Source organism: Oratosquilla oratoria, chromosome 5, assembly GCF_046742065.1.
Source record: "Oratosquilla oratoria isolate Oo_2021 chromosome 5, ASM4674206v1, whole genome shotgun sequence".
Classification (NCBI taxonomy): domain Eukaryota; kingdom Metazoa; phylum Arthropoda; class Malacostraca; order Stomatopoda; family Squillidae; genus Oratosquilla; species Oratosquilla oratoria.
In genome coordinates this window covers 5,495,227-5,515,812 of record NC_134781.1, presented here as the reverse complement: position 1 = coordinate 5,515,812, position 20,586 = coordinate 5,495,227, and the positions used below count along the sequence as shown (strand labels likewise).

The window sequence follows — 20,586 nt, the reverse complement described above, 5'->3', positions numbered from 1 at the left end:
TTCTTCTATCACACACTCTCCCAAACTCTGTCACCAACTTCCTCAATCCCTCCTCCGATCCTGCCACAAGCGCAGTGTCGTCCGCAAACAACAGCTGGCTCACCTCCCACTTTTCTCCATTATCTTTAACCATCTCCAATCCCTGACCCACCACCCATGCATTTACATCTCGCACCACCCCATCCATGTATAAGTTGAACAGCCAGGGCGACATAACGCATCCTTGATGAAGTCCCACCTTTACCTCGAACCACTCACTCTCTCCATTTCTAATCCTGACACAAGCTCTACTACTCTCATAAAAACTCTTGACAGCTCCTAGAAGCTTTCCTCCTATCCCATATATCTGCATAACCTCCCACAGTGCCTTTCTGTCTACCCTATCATAAGCCTTTTCCAGATCCATAAAAGCCCAAAAAACATCCTTCCCCTTTCCTATAGCTTTCTCACATATCTGTCGTCCTTTCATTCATTTTATATAAAGTCGTGGATACTAAGAAAAGGGAAAACCACAGTTTAGAAGGAAAGTGAAACTAACATGAACTGTAATTTATAGATATGACTACTAGGGGACAATATAATAAAAATGAATTTGATATTGCCAACAGAATCACCATCATTGAAGCAAACGAATACTGGGATGGTTTAGGCAATGGAAAGAATAAGTGAAAAAGACTAGTAAAAATAGTGTTGAAAGTGAAGGTGGATGGAATAAACTTGATGGGAAGACAGAGAATGAGGTGGATGGATGGGATGAAAGGGTAATTTCTTTCATTTGATTATTTTTCTTTTCAGATGATTGTTACTCCAAGTGAGTCAGACAGCAGTGGTTCTTCAGCTAATGTTACCCCAGAGCGCAATTCGCCATTCAAAGTTTCAATGCGAATGCCTTCGCCACGAAAAACAGCTGCCTTTATCTCTGCTCTGCTCAATGCCATGAAAGGAGGACCTCGTAAGACTCCAACGCTTTTCAATAGCGCTGCATCTACTTCACAGGTCAGAGCACTTTAAGAACACATTTTTAGAGTATAACATGATGTCCAGATTAGTATAAGTAATAGGTTTCCTTTGACTAGTCATTCATGTATTTCAGGATTTAGAATAGTAATACCACTGAGTTGTGAGATTTGAAGTCATTTGATGATAATAATTGTTATTGTATTGAGTTTTACTGACTGGAAACTAGCAGCTCCTCAGTGACTAGTATCAGTCCTCAGGCCCTTCCATGACTCAACCTTGGACTGTTGGCTATGTTGTATTAGTATAGGACTGTTTCTGTTACTGGCTGAAAGTAGTAGAAGGAGGGGAGCAGTTGCCAGTTGTCAGAATCAGCCACAAGTACAGTGTCATCCACAAATAACAAGTGATTGATAACAATTCTTGTCTCAAGTTTTACTGAGTGGAAATCTGCAGCTATACAGCAGCTGACAGTGGTCTTTGGGCCCTCTCTGGTAAAGAACTTTGGACTGATGTCTGTACTGTATTAGTGTGGGAATATTTCCATATCTTTAGTAGTAGTAGGAGGAGGAGGAGAATGGTTACCAGTTGTCAGCTCTTCCTGTGTGAAAAGTTAGAGGAAATAGGATCAAAGTTTATAAGGAGAGATCTTGGGCCAAGCCTTAAAACTGAGTGGCCTTTTTGGGCTGCAGTTCTTGGTGGGGATGAGAATGAGACAGATTTTGAAGATGAAAAGCATGGAAATTACTTCGATGTCCATTATGCAGAACCACTTCATGTACCTATCATTGGTCCCATATCCTGGGTAACACTGCACTTGTGGCCGATTGTGAGGAGAGACATGAAAATGTTAAATTGTTGCCGCTGAAGATAGGGAAACACATGATAATTAAATTTGCACTATACAGGTTGAAGGAAGAAATTCTCCAGAAGGGTCAGAAAGTTGTGAAGCTGTGGAAGGTAGTGCTGGACCCAGCAAAACTCTTAGCTTAAGTGACCAAGTGACAGAGGTTGATTTTCTCCTAACACGATTCCTCAAAGTCTGCTGTGTTCTCAAAAATGACTCAGACAACATGATGAGTGAACTGGACGATGAAATGTAAGTATATGCTTTCTTGTGTCTTCTTGGCCCCCTCAGTCCCAAATAGGAGAAAAATCATGTATTATCTGTATGGTTAAGCAGTTAACTTGTTTATTTACTAATTTATTTGTTTAGTTATGGTGACTTTTCATAGGAAAATACAAAGTAGATCCCCAGTAACCTCACCTTATACTTTTTAATTGCCTTTAATGACATGCATGAGAACAAAGGGGCAGTATTCATATCCTCCCACCATGGGAATCTAGAAGAGCCACAGTCATAGAAGTGGTAAAGGACAGATTCAAGGGAACAGCAAAAGAGGGACAGCAGAAGTGCAAAAGTATCATCATTCATTTACAAGTAGAAGTTTTAAATTCTAGCATAGACAGAATGAGAGGTTTGAAGTAAATATGGTCTTCTGCCAGGGTTATGTAATGTTACCATGTTCAACATACGCATAGATGGGGTAGTACAGGAGGTGAATGTGAGGGTGCTGGGTGGGGGTTTGGAAATGGTAAGTGATATATGTATGTATGCATGTATGTTAGTTGTGAGAGGGGTACTAGCCAGGGGTTGTAGGTAGTGAGTGAGAACGGAGGGAAGTGGGAGGTGAGTCAGTTATTGTTTCTGGATGACAACTCATTTGTAGCTGAGTTGGAGGATAGACTGAAATAGTGGCAGCATTTGTGAGTGTATGTGAGAGGAGAAAGCTAAAAGTAAATATAGGCAAAGGACAAGATGTAAGAAGGTTATTGTTAGTGGTGGTGGTTAGAGGTGAGTTTAAATAGGTGAGAGACTGGAGGAAATGGGTACCTTTTAATAATTTGGTTTTACATATGGCCCCAAAGGGGACATTCCTATAAAAAAAAAAAAAAGGCATAAGTGGATCTGGGATGAGTTTTCCAACCAGAACACTAAGGTTTGGATCTTTTAATGTGTGTGGATGTGGTACAGATGAGAGTAAAAGGGAAAAGATAGGCAGTATGTTTGTGAGAAGGAAGATGGATGTTGGCATGAGCAAAATTAACTTGAAAAGGAGTGGCGAGTTTGAGTTTGGGAGTGTATTGGGGAGGGTGTCAGGAGTGAAGAGAGGATGAGGGAGAGAAGGGCTATATTAGTAAGTGAAGAGATAGGTAAGTGGGTGGTGGAGTGGAAGGAGGTTTCTTCAAGGTTAATGTGGATAAAGGTGAAACTGGAAAGGGAGATGTGGGTTTTTGTAAGTGCATATGGGCCTGGTAGTGAGAAGAGTGTAGAGGAATGGGAGATTTTTAGATACTGTAGATTTAAATGTTTATAGAATTATAAATGTAGTTGTATTGGGAGATCTCAATGCTAGGGTAGGAGATGAACCAGTAGATGTAGTGGTTGGGAAGTGTTGAGTGCCAGGAAAAATTTGTAGTGGAGAGTTGATGGTGGAGATGTGTCCAGATAGTTGATGATAGTTAACGCACTGTTTAGGAAAAAAGTCAAACATAAATACACATGAGAAAGGGTGGTGGATGGAATAGTGGTAGATAGGGATTTAATGGACTATATAGTGATAACCAGGAGAAGAGTAGAAAGAGTTTTGGATGTACATATTAGTAGCAGAGAGAGTGGGGGAATATTAGATAATTTTTTGGTGGAAGGTAAGTTGAGAGTGGAGGATAGATGGAGAAGGAGGAAAAAGACAGGAGGTAGGGAGGTACTTAGAGTAAACTGCTTAAATGAGAAAGAAAAAAAAGAGGAATATAAAAAGAAGCTGAGAGATGTGAGGGAGGGAGTGGAGGTTAGAGTAAAAGTAGGAGTGGAGGAATGGGGATGTTTCAAGGCAGAAGGAAGGGTAGTGAGTGATGTGATGAAGCAAAGAAGGTTGTAGAACAGGAGAAACAATCATTCACAGATTGGTTGCAAAATGGAATTAGAGAATCATGTGAGAGGTACAAAGAGAAGAGAAGTAAAGCATAAGATACATATACCAAAGGCTCTTTCCCCCTAACAAGGGAGGTAGCCAAAAAACTAAGTCATAAAATCCACTCCCACACTTTCCACCTCCACATACTCCACTCCCATTCACCCTCCTCCTTTCTCTCTTTTCTTGGCTTCTCCTGGATGACAGGTCATCCCTGCATCTCACTCAGTGCACTGGGTCAGAAGCAGTGTTACAAAACATAGCACATCCACAGGAATGTGAAAGAGGATAGGGAGGGGAAGGTAGTTGAAATGCATAGTGCTAAGAAAATGACAGTGATGAATAAGGCAAATGGAGGAGAAATAAGAAAAGTTGAAGTGAAAGCAGTTATTGAAATGATGAGAGCAGGTAAAGCACCTGGGTTAGATGGGTGTCATGCGGAGTATTTAAAAAAGGAGGTACAGTGATGGTGGACTGGCTGGTGAGGTTTAATGTTTCTAAAAGAGGTTAGAGTGTTGGAGGAGTGCCTGTATAGTTCTGCTTTACAAGGTAAAAGGGGACAAATGTTAGTGTAGTAGTTTCAGAGGGATCAGTTTGTTGAGTGTAGTTGGGAAGGCTTATGGTGGGGTTTTGATTGAGAGGACTAGGAGAAGAACAGAGGGAGTAATTGGTGAGGAACAGTGTGGGTTTAGAACAGGCAGGGGTTGTGTGTATCAAATTTTTGTGATAAAGCAGATATGTGAGAAAGCTTTAGGAAAAGATAAGGATGTTTTTTGGACCTTCATGGATTTGGAAAAGACCTATAACAGAGTAGACAGGAAGGCTCTGTGGGAGGTATTGCAGATATATGGGATAAGAGGAAAGCTGTTAAGAGCAGTCAAGAGTTTTTACAAGAGTAGTAGAGCCTGTGTTAGAATTAGAAATGGAGAGAGTAAGTGGTTCGAGGTAAAGGTGGGACTTCACTAGGGATGTGTCATGTCTCCATAGCTGTTCAATGTATACATGGATGGGGTGGTGTGAGAGGTAAATGCAATGGTATTGGGCCAGGGATTGGAGATGGTTAAAGAAAATAGAGGATCAGAAGAGGGATTAAGGAAGTTAGTGATGGATTTTGGGAAGGTGTGCAAAAGAAGGAAGTTGAAGATAAATGTGGGTAAAAGATGATGAGATGTACAAGGGGAGAGGATGGCAGCAAATTGGAAGCGAGTATTAAGAGAGATAGACTGGAGGAAGTGGATAGCTGTAGTTACTTGGGGTAAATGTGGCAGGAAAGGGAGGAGTGGAGGTGGAGGTAGATCTAAGTGTAGATTGAGAGAAGCCCTGGGAGATTAAAATGTGTAATGAGAAATAGACATTTGGGAATGGATGCAAAGAGGAGATTGTATGAAGGAGTGATTGTGCTAACAGCACTGTATGGGGCAGAAACATGGAACATAAAAGAGGAAGAGAAAATTTTAAATGTGTTTGAGATGAAATGTCTGAAGTATGGTAGGAGTTACTAGGTTAAAGTGAGAAACAAGGGGGTGAGGAGGATGGCTGGGGTGGAAAGGGAGTTGGAAGATAAAGTTAATCAAAGAGTATTGGGATGGTTTGGACACATGGAAAGAATGAGTGAGAAAAGATAAGTAAAAGAAGTGTGGAAGGCAGAGATGGATGGAGTAAACATGAGGGGACAACCAAGGGTGAGATGGATGGATGGATGGGGTAAAAGGGGCATTGGGAAAGAGGGGGATGTCTTTTGGGGAAGGATGGGAGAAGACAGAAGATTAGAGTGAATGGAGAATGGCTGTGTATGGATGATGCTATGATGCGTGGATGGGGGATGGGGGGTGAGGGAGTATGTGTGAATGATATTTTGATGCAACCTGAAGGAATTTCTCCCCATCTCTTTTTCTGCTTGAGGGGTTGCTAATTAAATGAAGCGGCCTTGCTGTGGATGTGCTGTGTCTTTTTGCTTTGCTTCTGACTCAGAGTAGTGGGCGAGATGCAGGGATGACCCATCAGCCAGGAAGAGCCAAGAAGAGGGAAGGAGGGGTGGTGAATGGGAGTAGAATATGTGGGAATGAAATGGGTGGGAGTGGATTTATGCCTTTAGACTTTGGTTACCTCTCTTGTAAGGGGGAAAAGGCCCTTGGTATATGTATTTATGTACATGTGGCAGGGAGTGGAGGTGGAAGTAGGCAGAGAGTGGAATGACAGCTGTTAGATAGTTGATGAAAGACATATGGGAAGAATGAAGAAAGACTAGCAAAAATGTGTGGAAAAGCAGAAAGGGATTGAGTGAACTTGAGGGGAAACCAAGAACAAGGTGGATGGATAGTGTGAAGGGACCATTAGATACAAAAGAAATGTCTAGCAAGCAAGGTAGAGAGAGTGCAAAAAATAAGAGTTCTAAACGAATAAAGATGTGGTAGCTTGCAGGAATGTTTTATCTGCTCTGTAAATTTCTTGGGTGGAGGATGGGGGATGTGGTTGCTTTATAATGAAGTGATGTAAACCAACTCCAGCTGTTGGGCTCTGCTGTGGAATTGCTGTGTCTTGTTGCATTGCTTGGAACCTGAGCATTGTAGCTTGGAATAAAGATGACCCTTCATCCAAGAGGTACAAAGATGGGACACTAAATGGATTTTTGAATGGTTGTAGGGTGGTTGTATGTTTTATTACAAGCACCCATTTATGAGAGGGAAAACACCTTCTGGCAAATATGTTAACTTATTTATTTATACATACAAATATACATATACCAAGGCCTTTTCCCCATTTTAAGGGAGGTAGCCAAAAAGAAAAAAGCATAAAATAATTCCCACCCATTCCATCCCTAAATACACTCCACTCCCCTCCACCCTCCCTCTTATCTTAGCACCTCCTGGATGATGGGTCATCCCCTGCACCTTGTCCACTGCCCTGGGTCAGAGGCAGTGTCGCAAGTCACAGCACATCCACAGCAAGGCCGCTTCATTAAATCGGTGACCCCCCCTCTCCGTCCCCCCATGCATAAAAGGAGAAGACAGGGAGAAATCCCTTTGGGCTGCTTCACCCCCCATCCCCCCACCCATTCCACCTCATGCATCACAACATCAGCCATATACAACCATTCTCCATTCACCCCTGTCTTCATCTAATATTTTTAATGAATACTTTCAGTGAGAGACTATCCACCCAGATCCGGTCTCAGCAACAAATCATTGACCAGCAGCATTCAGATTATGAGACAATGAGTCGCTCAGAAGCAAGAGCCAGAAGAGAAATTATGGTTCTGAACAAGGATTTGGAAATGGCCAGCCAAAGTATAAACAAGTTCAATCAGTCCGAAAATGACACAAAAATCCAGAAATTAGAAGATGAGGTGGAACGTCAGGGTACTAACATCCGACATCTGGAAGCATTGCTAGAAGAGAAGGAGAAGCAGCTAGATCAGGCTCTGCAGACTCTTGGAGAAGCACAGGGAAGTGCTCCACCCAACCATGTTCCTGAAGCAAGTCATTGGCAAGAGGTGGCTTCACTAAGTGACAAAGTAAGTTGAAACGACGTGTTTGTTTTCACCCAGTTTTTAGTATATAAAGAGGAACTGTGATGAAGTATTCACCATAGAGTTATTCTTTACAGTCTAAGTGGGATGGGTAAAGAGTGGGTGCATCCCTTGGCTGGCTACTCCTCTTCAAAGGAGGAAAATGGCAATAGTCTTTAGGCCCTTCAACAGACCTCACTGGGAAGAAACTTTGACCTGTTGTGGGACAGTTTCCATATCACCAGCTGAAAGTGGTAGGAGAAGGGGAGCAGTTACTAGTCGTCTGCTGTCCATGTATGAAATAATGTTGACGTTGATAGAGAGAGATCTTGGGCCTAGACCAAAGACTGAGTGTCAGCCCCTCAGGGCTGCATTTCCTGATACAGGTGATGGGTTTGATCAAGGGTTTTGAAAATGGGTAGCTTCACTGTCCCTCCTACAGGATCACCACATGCAGGTATATGTCATTGGCCCTTATATGTATAGATGTATGTTCTATTTATTCATAAGTATATCTCTAACAGGTGGCATCCCTCCGGCAAAGTGTGATAGAACGAGACCGTCGAATAAGCGAGTTGAGTGAAAGGCATTTACAAGATCTCACTAGTATTCATGAAGTTCAGGTGGAATCGCAACAGAGTAATAGAGTGCTTTCCACAACAGTAGACCAAGTGCTCAAGGTAGGTTGCAGATTATCATTGGATATTTGTGATTATATTAAATTGTTATCCCCTGTGGTGGGGGGAAAGAATACTGCCACCAAGTCTTCCCACTTGAGTTGTAAGAGGCGACAAAAATGGAACAGGGATTAGGACTAGGCATCTTTCTCCCTGTAGCCCCAAAGGGGACATTCCTAAAAAAAAGATAAAGGCGTAAGAGGGTCTAGGAGTTTTCCAACCAGTACCCAAAGGTTTGGGCCCTTCAATGTGCATGGATGTGGTACAGATGAGAGTAAAAGGGAAGAGATAGGCAGTATATTTATGAGAAGATAGATGTGTTGGCATTGAATGAAACTAAGTTAAGAGGGAGGGACGAGTTTGAGTTCGGCAGTGTAGTTGGGAGGTTCTCAAGTGAAGAGAGGATGAGGGAGAGAAGGGGTGGCTATACTAGTAAGTGAAGAGATAGGTAAGCATGTAGTAGAGTGTAAGGAGGTTTCTTCAAGGTTAATGTTGATGAAGGTGAAACTGGAAAGGGAGATGTGGGTCTTTGTAAGTGCAAATTGGCCTGGTAGTGAGAAAAGTGTAGAGGAAAGAAAGGCTTTTTGGATAGATTTAAATGAATGGATAGAGGGTTTAGGGAGAAATATCAATGCAGTGGTATTGGGAGATCTCAATGCTAGGGTAGGATATGAACCAATAGACAGAGTGGTTGGGAAGTGGGGAGTGCCAGAAAAAATTTGTAGTGGAGAGTTGATGGTGGAGATGTTTCTAGAAAGAGCTGATAATATCAAACACATTGTTTAGGAAGAAAGTCAAGCATAAGTACACACGGGAGATGATGGTGGATGGAAAGGCAGAAGATAGGGATTTAACCCCTTCCATATGGTGCCGCCTATGTAGGCGGCATGGGGAGCAAGTGGATACGCGAGGCTGCCATATCGGCGTCTTGATTATATTTATTGTAGTTGTCCCTGCGTAACTGACATAATCTCTAAACTGGCTTCATCACATTTTCTATGGTTATCAAAATTCACGGGTGAAAGAGAGAACGATCGATATAAGCGGTGACTATTTTTTATGATGCGAGTATTATGACGCAACATCGTACGTCTGGCAGCCAATGCTGCCCGCGAGATTTTGGCCCAGAGTGAAGTTGTTAATGGACTATATAGTGATAACCAGGAGAAGAGTAGGAAGAGTTCTCAGGGGAGAGAGTGGGGGAATATCAGATATATTTTTGGTGGAAGGTAAGTTGAGAGTGGAGGATAGATTGAGAAAGAGGAAAAGGACAGAAGGTGGGGAGGTGCTTAGAGTAAACTGCTTAAATAAGAAAGAAAAGGAGAAGGAGTACAAGAAGAAGCTAAGAGAAGAATGGGAGGGAGTGAAGGATAGAGCAGACCTTGGAGTGGAGGAGGAATGGGGATGTTTCAAGGAGGGAGTCATAAGGTGTGCAAAGATGATGTATAGAACAAGAAGGACAGGAGGAAATAAAAGGAAGGGTAGTGAGTGGTGGGATGATGAAGCAAAGAAAGTTGTAAAAGAGAAGAAACAAGCATTCATAGATTGGTTGCAAAATAGGATGGGAGAATGATATGAGAGGTACAAAGAAAAGAGAAGTAAAGCATAAGATAAAGGATAGCAGATATGAAATAGGTTGAGAGTATGACAGAAAATTTTGAAAGAAATAAAACAATTTTTTGGAAGGAAATTAGGAAGGGGAAGCAAATCAAGTAGACAAGAAAAGATAAAGGATGCAAATGGAGAGATGATAATGGAAGAGACATAAGAAGAAAATGGGCAGAATATTTTAGGGAGTTGCTAAATATGAAGGAGGATATGGAGGGAAAGTGCTAAGAAAGTGACAGTGATGAATGAGGAAAATAGAGGAGAAATAAAAAGATGAGGTGAAAGCGGTTATTAAGGTGATGCAAGCAGGTAAAGCACCTGGGTTAGATGGGTGTCATGCAGTGTCTAAAAAAGGGAGGTACAGTGATGGACTGTCTGGTGAGAGTAGAGAGCAGGAGGACTGGAAGAGTGCCTGTATAGTTCTACTTTTCAAGGGAAAAGTAGTTTCAGAGGGATTAGTTTGTTAAGTGTAGTTGGGAAGGCTTTTGGTAAGGTTATGAGAAAATTAGGAGAGGAACAGAGGGAATAATTGGTGAGGGATAGTGTGGGGTTAGGACTGGTAGGGGGTTGTGTGTATCAGATTTTTGTAATAAGGCAGATATGTGAGAGCTTTAGAAAAAGGTAAAGATTTTTTTGGTCTTTATGGATTTGGAAAAGGCTTATGACAGAGTAGACAGGAAGGCACTGGGAGGTATTACAGATATGAGATAAGAGGAAAACTATTAAGAGCAGTCAAGAATTTTTATGAGAGTAGTAGAGCCTGTGTTAGAATTAGAAATGGAGAGAGTGAGTAGTTTGAGGTAAATGTGGGACTTCACCAGGGATGTGTCATGTTGCAATGGCTGTTAGATTTTTACATGGATGGGGTGGGGTGAGAGGTAAATGTAAGGGTAATGGGCTGGGGATTGGAGATAGTTAAAGAAAATGGAGAAAAGTGGAATATAAGCCAGTTGTTGTTTGCTGATGACACTGCTTGTAGCAGGATTAGAGGAGGGATTAACCCCTTACATACGGTGTCGCATACGTAGGCGGCATGAGGAGCAAGTGGATATGCGAGGCTGCCATATCGGTGTCTTGATTATATTTATTGTAGTTGCCCCTATAATGGGCGGGGGGGTGGGGGGTGGGGTAGTATGTGTGAGTAAATTTTGACGCAGCCCGAAGGGATTTCTCCCCGTCCTCGCCTTATATGCAAAGGGGGACGGAGAGGGGGGGTCGCCGATTAAATGAAGCGGCCTTGCTGTGGATGTGCTGTGTCTTGCGACACTGCTTCTGACCCAGGGCGGTGGGCAGGGTGCAGGGATGACCCGTCATCCAGGAGGTGCTCAGATGAGAGGAAGGGTGGGAGGGGTGTGGAGGGTATTTAGGGATGAAATGGGTGGGAGTGTTTTTATGCCTTTCCCTTTTTGGCTACCTCCCTTGGAAGGGGGAAAAAGCCTTGGTATATGTATGCCCCTGCGTAATGACATGCTCTCTAAACTGTCTTCATCACATTTTCTATGGTTATCAAAATTCACGGGTGAAAGAGAGAATGATCGATATAAGCGGTGACTATATTTTATGATGCGAGTATTATTACGACACATCGTACGTCTGGCAGCTAATGCTGCCCGCGAGATTTTGAACCGTACTGAAGATGTTAAGGAGTTAGTGACAGAGTTTGGGAAGGTGTGCAAAAGAAGGAGGTTAAAGATAAATGTGGGTAAAAGTAAGTTGTTGAGATATACAAGAGGAAAGGATGGCAGCAAATTGGAAGTGAGTATTAAGAGAGATATACTGGAGGAATTGGATAGCTTTAGATACTTGGGGGCGAATGCGGCGGTAAAAGGAGGAGTGGAGGTAGAATGTAGATTGAGATTGGTGGATTAAAAAATGTAATGAGAAATAGACTTTGGGAATGGATGCTAAGAGGAGATTGTATGAGGGAGTAATTGTGCCGACAGCATTGTGTGGGGCAGGAACATGGAACATAAATGTTGAGGAAGGAAGGGAGAAGACAGAAGATAGGGGTGAGTAGAGATTGGTTGTGTATGGATGATGCTGTGATGCATGGAAGTGGGTGGGGAATGGGGAGGTGAGGGAGTATGCGTGAATGATATTTTGATGCAGCCAGAAGGGATATCTCCCTGTTTTCTCTCTTTCTGCATGAGGGGACAGAGAGGGAGGCCTTGATATGGATGTGCTGTGTTTTGCTACATTGCTTTTGACCCAAGGCAGTGGGCGAGATGCAGGTATGACCCGTCATCCAGAAGGAGCTAAGAAAAGAGGGAAGGTGGGATGGTGAATGGGAGTGGAGTATGTGGGGATGAATTGAGTGGGAGTAGGTTTATGCCTTTGATTTTGGCTACCTCTCTTGTAAGGGGAAAAAGCCCTAGGCATATGTATGCATGCATGTATTGGCTGGGTATCTCTCTTATAAGGGATAAGAGGCCTTTTGGCATATGTATTTACCTAATTGTAGTATACAGGAAAGGAACAATGCTCATTGGATCCTGTCTCCTAGTCTCCAACTTATCATAGGTAATGTACCTTTCAATGATCATTATCATAGATAATGATCTCGTATCATAGATAATGATAATAGTCTCCTAGTCTCCAACTTATCATAAATAATGTACCTTTCAATGATCATTATCATAGATAATGTACCTTATCAAGATAATGTACCTTTTCAGCTTATTCTATATTCTTGATTTCCAAATATCATGATGAGATTTGAATTTATGTGTTGCTCCAGCTTGGGTTATATCACTTAGCTATTCCAAGTATTTCTGCATCTATATGGAAAAATATATCTTCACATCCTTTAGACATGTAGGTTTCTTTAATTTGTTCTCATGACCTCTTAATACCCATGTATGGATGAATGTAAATGTATTCAGGGGATAGAGCAGTGGACTATCACATTATTATCTGGTAAAAGGGAAATTGAATGTGGAGGTTAAGTGAAACAGGAAGAATAGGGATGGAAACAGAGAAGTGTTGAAGGTGACAAAATTAAATGAGAAGGAAATCAATCGGTCACTGTTGCTTTAGATGTCTCTTGCAGGAGAGCCACAGCTCCCAGGTAACTGGCTACAGCGACTGGATTAGCCCTTATATATATCAATAAATTCTCTCTCCTGTTCATTTAGTTGTGATTGTGATGTAATGAGATGATGAGATGGGTGAATACAGTTGAAGGCTCACTTCCCACCTCCACTCTCACTAACTTGAGACCCCTACCAAGCACCTTTGCATTTACTTCCCTCACCACCCCACCCATATACATATTGAACAACCCAGGTGACATTACACAACCCTGGGTCAGCCCCACCTTTACCTCAGTCCACTTGTTCTCTCCATTCCTTATTCTTACATAAGCTCTGCTTCATACATCATACATACATATACCAAGGGCTTTTTTCCCCCCTTACAAGGGAGGTAGCTAAGTCAGGCATGAATCCACTACTACCCATTTCATCCCCACATACTCTCCCATTCACCACCCCTCCCTCCCTCATTTCTTGGCTCCTCCTGCCCTGAGTCAGAACCAATGCAACATGATACAGCACATCCACAGCTCAATTGAAAAATTTTGATTGCCCTCAACAGACTTCCCTCTCTCCTACATATCCACAACACATCCTGCCTCTCTGTCAGCCATGTCATACACTTCGAAATCCACCTTTTGCCAAAAACTTCTTTCGTATCAGTCTTACAATTATTTTTTTTTTCCAGACATGCATTTTCTCATTATTTATACCAGTTCTATATTGATTAGCAAGTCATGCACAAAATTGGATCACAGAACTAGTAAAATTGGATGCCCTTGAGGTGTCAGCATGATAGCCAACTCTGCAGCTGTCAAACTATCTAAAAAGTTATTGGAAATGGTCCAAAAACAAGGTTTCATTTACAGCAGAGAGCATTTATATCTTCAGAGCATCCATGGTCTGCTTTAGAGCCTTGAGCCTTAATTAAAAGAGAATTCATGTTTCATGCTTGTGATATGCATTTTTTGTGCATACTCTGCATTCTGTTCCACCAACAAAACATTTCCCAGCCCTGGAGGTAAGCCCCACCAAATGCAGCACAAAAACAACTCCAGCAGTATTCAACTCAAATATCTACAAAAACCTACCCTCAGTACCCCACAATACTTCTGTACATAAACACATGCACACTAAGATTACAAAAACACTTCTCAGTAGACTCACAAATTCTATTCTTCACCAAACTGCTCTAGAAATCAACCCAGTGGAGAAATCAATCCTAAGACAAGTAAGAATTGCTCAGATATACCTACATTCTAATTATTACTTTGCACTAAAACATTACCAACAGAAAATCAGCCTGGCATCAGATGCCAATAACCATAGATGCAACCAGAGCACAGATGTAGAGCACATTATATATGATATACTGCCCTCCACTCACTCATTACAGACAGCAACAGAAAATATCTTCTTTGAATTACTTATGGGCTGAACCAGTTGCTATGACTAGTTTCCTGGGAGCTGTGAATCTGAGAGAGAACTAAACATAGTGGATTGATTGATTGAAATATATATATATATATATATATATATATATATATATATATATATATATATATATATATATATATATATATGTACACATACATACATACATACATACATACACACACATTTATACACCAAATGGCAGCTAAATGTGTATATGAAGAAAGTTTGTATGGAGTTCACACTTCATTTTTAGTTTTGTACCAAACTAATTCTTTGTTAGATAAGGAAACGGCTAAATGCTACCTGCCGGCGGCATCAAGACTCAGTGCAGTCCTATAATACAAATTCACCAAGGTATGTTTGTGTTGAGTGGCGCTGTAGCGACAGGTCAGCAATGCTGTGAATCTCTTTATTTTTTTCTTTATTTTGTTTACGCAAAATGGTAGTTGTGTTTATAATCAAAGATTTTTGGGTAAAACACTGTTCAACTTCAGTTTTTGTACAAAACTAATTCTTTGTTAGCGAAGGAAACGGTTAAATGCTACCCGCAGGCGGCATCAAGAATTGCAGCCCTATAATACAAAATCACCAAGGTCAGTTTGTGCTGATTGGCATTGCATTTATCAATATGGAGAGGGTTTCAACTGCTATACTTTCATGCAGAATTACTGTAGATGTTTTTGAATGGTTTAGAACTAGAACACGGTAGTTTGCCATTGTAAATACTGTGCAGCTATAGACAACAAAATTGTTATGGTGAGAGCCTGGAAGACTTGATACTGGAGGACAAAACTTTATTTATCTATGTATATATATGGATTTGGACCCTGTTGGAAAGGTGTTGTGTCTTACTGTAGTGTTTCTGACCCAAGCAGTGGGCAAGGCACAGGGATGATCATTTATGCACAAGGAGCTATGATAAAAAGAACAACAAATGGGTGTTTGATAGGTGTGAGATAGGTGCAAGGCATGGCCATCCCCCTTATAAGGGGGAAAGGGTCTTTTTTGTATATGTATAATTACTGTAAATGTATTTATATTTCTGTGGAAATGCTGGGTCTTGCTGCGTTGCCTCTGACTTAAGCAGTGTAGTGGGAGATAGGGATAATCTTTCCATGAAGAGCTAAGATGGGAGGGTCAACAAAGTTTCCATAGGTTTGATGAGTGTGGGTTGGGGGAGGCTTTTTGGTATATGTACGTATAGTTAACTACTGAACAGGTGCATCTCATGATCACATATTTTGATTAAGTTTTTCCATAAGGAATTATTGTATTGGTAGGGAGGTTACATTCCAAGATTCAGGAAAACATCCACCCGGTACTTTAGAGATATGCTACTCGATGATGGTTTCATGGATGGGCAGGGTGAATATATAAACACACAAGTAAAAGGCAAAAGCCACTAGAATGGCCCATAAGTCATTCAAGGAAGAAATATTATGTTGATGGCAGGTTATGGCTAGGGTGGGGCAGTTAAAAGATTAATTATTTGATGTCTTCTCTGTAATGTTGCATCAGGGGCAGTTTGTTTCTGTAGGCTGGTACTTAGTGCTGGGTGGTGAACTGAAAACACAGCTTGACATTGCAGTGGTACTGTTCACAACTGATCCAGCAGTCAGTTTGATTCATTCCCAAGGCTGAGACAGTTTCAACATTGCTGCACTGTGAGTTGGCACTCCAACCCTGGTGGTCAAGGAGTTTGGGGGGGGGAGGGCTAGGGTCACAACATTACCCATAGATCAGACAGTATATGGTCTTCAATCTCTTATCCAGAAGGGTAATAACTGTTGATCATAAGTTCAACCCATGGTTCCAGAATGTGGTGAATCACAAGCATGTAAATGTGGTTCTTTCTTCTCATGGGAGGGATTTTCATGTGGGGGTGATGTATGGTGGGGGTTCAGTAAAGTAGAGTTTGATGGTTAGTCTTGAAGAGCTTGTTTTGTGAACTGAGTGAATTTATTTTTGTGTGGTCATATTGTGTGGTACAGATGGAAAGTTATTGTAGATGTTTGAATAGTATGGATTTCTGCTTGTGAAATGTAGTGTGTGTTATTATTTTATGTACCTTATTTTGTATAACTTGTAAATTGTTTTGCTAATTGTTCAGAATCAAGCTACAGTGTGGTTCTCATGAATTGTTTGTATATTGACTTATAGTTTCTGTTGTCCAAACCCCATGCTTATGATTGATTATAGTAGGTTTATTTTCTTCATTATTTTTACTGTCAGAGCTTTGATGTGGGGGCTGAAGATCATGACCATCAAAAGGCCTAGGATTTTAGGGTTCTTGGGTTTGGCCATTTATTTCCACTGGTAGGCACTTTTTGATTCAGGGTTGTCTGGAGTGAGCAGTATTCCTGATGATTTCTGGGTGGGGTGGGGGAGAATGTATGAATGATATTTTGATACAGCCCAAAGAGATTTCTCTCTGTCTTCACTCTACATGAGGGGATAGAGAAGGTGGTCGCTGATTTAATGAAGCAGCCTTGCTGTGGATGTGTTGTGTCTTGCTACATTGCTTGTGACCCAGGGCAGTGGGCAAGGTGCAGGTATGACCTGTCATCCAGGAGTAGCCAAGAAAAGAGGGAGGGAGGGGTGGTGAATGGGGGTGGAGTATGTGGGGATGAAATGGGTGGGAGTGGATTTATGCCTTTGACTTTGGCTACCTCCATTGTGAGGAGGGAAAAAGTTTTTGGTATATGTATGTATGTATCTTGGCTCTTTCCCAAAATTTGTAATTCTATTGTACAACCAGGCGTGGTTGAAAAGAGTAAGTCAAGGCCCTTATTGCATTTGGACTGAGGTGTTTCAGATGGATGTTTGAGATTTTATCTGGGTCTTTGCATGGAATTGTTAAATTTCTTTAGTACCCCTCTTTATGTCTTTGTTGGAGAAGGGAGGGATAGCATCCATGTCTTAGTTTTATTTTCCACATTTCTTTTGTTATTTTCCTATTTTCTGTAGTAGTAGTAGTGTAGAACGTATAGGGAAAGTTCTGATTATATTACATTACTGTTTTGGTGATGGTATCTGTGGGTTGCTCCATCGGCTTCATGGGTGGGGGTAGGCTTAATTTTTAGCTTTTGTATGGTTCTCATTGTATGTCCAGTCTTTCCTATTGTCAACTGCCAGCCCCCTTGGAGTCTCAACTCTAAATGGAGATGAGAACTTTATGGGCTTTGAAAAAGAGTGCTAAAAAGAAAAGTCTTTACATTGTTTTGGAGGACCACCACATGTATATACCTATTATTGGTCCCTGGACTGGCAGTATTATTAAGAAAGAAAGGAGATGCAGGTTATGGTTTGAATGGGAAGAAGTGAAAGGGACAGATGTGATGGGAGTAAAAAGTGTTGTGAGAGTATTCCTTTGTTACACCTTGCCTCCCCACTTTATCAGTAGTTCATTGGTTAGGTGGGACAGTTACTGATACATGTGAGCATTGTTGAACTTAGTTTTCGCAGCTTCGCTTGTTTATTTGAAAGTGAAATTTGGAGATTTTTTTTTTTTTTATCATTCATTCTATTTGATGTGAATAGTATATTTGATTAATTAACTGAGTCCTTTTTCTTTAACAGACTCTGGAGAGCATTCCAGACATAGTTGCAAGCAGCCCTGCACTAAAACAGCTTCTCTCCAACCTAGCCACAATGGAGAAAACTTCAACCACACCAAATATCCTAAACAGCCCCACCAAAGGACTTAATAATAGCTATGGCAACATTCTCAATAATCGAGACCTCAATGCTAACCCACAGACAACTATTAATGGTAGCAGCAACAACAAGTTAAACACAACAGGACTCAAGGGAGAGACACATCTCTAACTTGTTGGTTTCTGTATCCTTTGCGAGTAGTCTTGGTTTTATCCTTTCACTCACTACCCCCATACAGGTTGTGTATTGTGCCTAAACATACGTCACTTAAATTTTTGACAGGTATGAACATTAAAAAAAAAAAAAAAAAAAAAATCTCCTGTTAGACTTGAAAATATGGGAACAACTACACATAGAGGCCTCATATGAATGGTGTTGCAGAAACAGGTCTATACTTTTCAGAATAGGGAGTGACGTGATAGCTTAATGATAGCTTTAATGCTGAGAAAGTATACACATTTGCTTGTAGGCAAAACCTATTGAATGTAAAGGGACACCCACCAAAGTAAATAGCTACACAGTGGCTTGGAAGTGCACATGGTATTCTTGAAGAGTATTTTGCTCCCCTATTTACCCAGAAAGTAATCACACATTTATGTGTTACCGTATATTCACCACTTTATATAACAGCTGGAATATAGTGATGGGTATCATATTTGTCATCACTGTATAATCATGTTGGTGGGGAACGTTCCTCTTTTCCCTGCCCATTTTCTTGGCGTGCCACACCATTCAACATTCTTGTTTAGTCATTAGTGCATGAGACACATAGCCTGTGTACATTCATACCTAAGTTGTATGCTGGCACAACAGTTATTTACCAAAGGCTACATTGCTAGTATTAAAAGATATTCTATTTTTTATGGGAAGTGCAGAGTGGTGAAAAAGTTTGAAATGAGATGTCTTGATCTCTTATGAAATGCCTCCAAAAGCACTTAAGCGTTGGTATTCCTGTGGAACAGGAACACAAAGATTTGCAAGTAGGCAGGCATTCATACTTTGTCACCCCTGTAGTTACCTGACCAAAGGCAAAGAGAATTGAGATATTAGAATGAAATTTAATGACAGATATTAGGAGTTTATTTTACATTTCTGTGAATAAGGTATTTATAATTAACCCATAGATTTAGGAAGGAGTTTCAATACAATGTCTTCATTTGTGTTTGTAGAGTTAAGAACAACAATAATTTTTCTTCATTTATCTTTCATTTTATATTTTCTCCAGTGAACAGGATGGTTTGGTTTAATGCAATTCAAAAGGCCAGGTGGCAAGTTAAGATTCATTCTTGTACAATATTTTCCATGATAATTTTTTCTTTTCTTTTCCTTTTTCTTCTCCCTCCCTCTCTCTCTCTCTCCAAATACTTGTTGACAAATGAGTATCTGCATTTTTATGGAACAAGATCCAATCAGCAGAAATGGGTATTCCCATGGTCATTATATTTTGTTAAGAAAACACAAAATCATTGTAAATAGTTGTATGATGTAGGGTATCAGTGGACCGATTTTTATTTTTTATTATTATTTTTATTTTTTATTATCTTTTTATATTGCATAAAATAAAATTCCTTTAATTCGAAGCGACCATTTTGTTTTCATTGATAAATATCTGGCCAATATTTTGTACTTAGCTTTTTAATAAATATATTATGTAAGGGAAAGGAGTTTTCTTCACCTTTGTATTATTTTTGTAAACTAGAAGGGATGCCTACTAAAGCCAAAGGTATTTCCGTGTCAACTTTCCTCGTGTTTTTTGACCTGACAGTCTTAAATAAAACGGTTTCCCCATCAGTGTTTGCCTTCCAGCCAGGCATCCCCTCCACATCCTGACACACTCCCATACCCATTCCCCACCTCCCCCGAAGTTCCAAGCTTGTCCAACAGTTCTTGTCCCACTGCAGTACATACTAACTGGACTAATCAGTTTAAAACCTGCCACCTGAACCTTGTCATGTCTGCATAAGAGGCACAAGACTAATAGACTGATATGTAGGTAGTCAAGTCACTGGTACAAGTAGTGGCAAGTAAAATTGTCTTGTGTGAGGGGGGGTCGCCGATTTAATGAAGCGGCCTTGCTGTGGATGTGCTGTGTCTTGCGACACTGCTTCTGACCCAGGGCAGTGGACAAGGTGCAGGGATGACCCGTCATACAGGAGGTGCTAAGATAAGAGGGAGGGTGGAGGGGTGTGGAGTGTATTCAGGGATGGAATGGGTGGGAATGATTTTGTGCCTTTTTCTTTTTGGCTACCCCCCACTTGTAAGGGGGAAAAAGCCTTGGTATATGTATGTATGTGACTGGCTCCATAGCAGCTACTGTCATGTGGCAAGTAGTCACTGTTACTTGTAGTGGTGAGTGGTCACCGTTACTTGGAGTGGCAAGTAAAGTCGCCTTATGTGCATGTGGCTTTACGGTGGCAGCACACTGAATATTTCTCACTAGCATACTTTTGCTACTTCATTTGAGTAGGCATGACTTTGGTGAGTCTTTTATTTTTCAAATTTCCTATCTATATACCAAAAGCTTTTTCCCCATGAGATGGGAGGTAGCCAAGTCAAAGGCATGTACCTCCTCCCACCCATTCCACTCCCCTCCACCCTTTCCTCCCACTCGTGTTAGCTCCTCATGAATGATGGATCATCCCTGTATCCCACCCACTGCCATGGGTCAGAAGCAATGCAGCAAGACACAGTACATCCATAGTAGGGCTGCTTTATTTAATCGGTGATCCCCCCCCCCT

General features: G+C 41.1%; 1 protein-coding gene across 8 annotated transcripts in view; it reads left to right on the top strand.

Moving 5' to 3' along the window:
• corn (microtubule-binding protein cornetto) overlaps window positions 1–19,509 on the top strand; it is a 127,457-nt gene extending 107,948 nt beyond the window's left edge. For 7 of the 8 annotated variants that reach the window (XM_076184873.1, XM_076184880.1, XM_076184876.1 and 4 more), the window contains 5 exons: window positions 796–996; window positions 1,866–2,056; window positions 7,074–7,443; window positions 7,962–8,117; window positions 17,771–19,509. In XM_076184873.1, coding sequence (XP_076040988.1) covers window positions 796–996; window positions 1,866–2,056; window positions 7,074–7,443; window positions 7,962–8,117; window positions 17,771–18,019 — 1,167 coding nt within the window. In that variant the 3' untranslated portion in view covers window positions 18,020–19,509. Of the gene's footprint in view, window positions 1–795; window positions 997–1,865; window positions 2,057–7,073; window positions 7,444–7,961; window positions 8,118–14,471; window positions 14,546–14,713; window positions 14,745–17,770 lie in introns of those variants that run through there. The other variant, XM_076184879.1, reaches the window with a different exon arrangement.
• The last annotated feature ends 1,077 nt before the right edge of the window (window positions 19,510–20,586 follow it).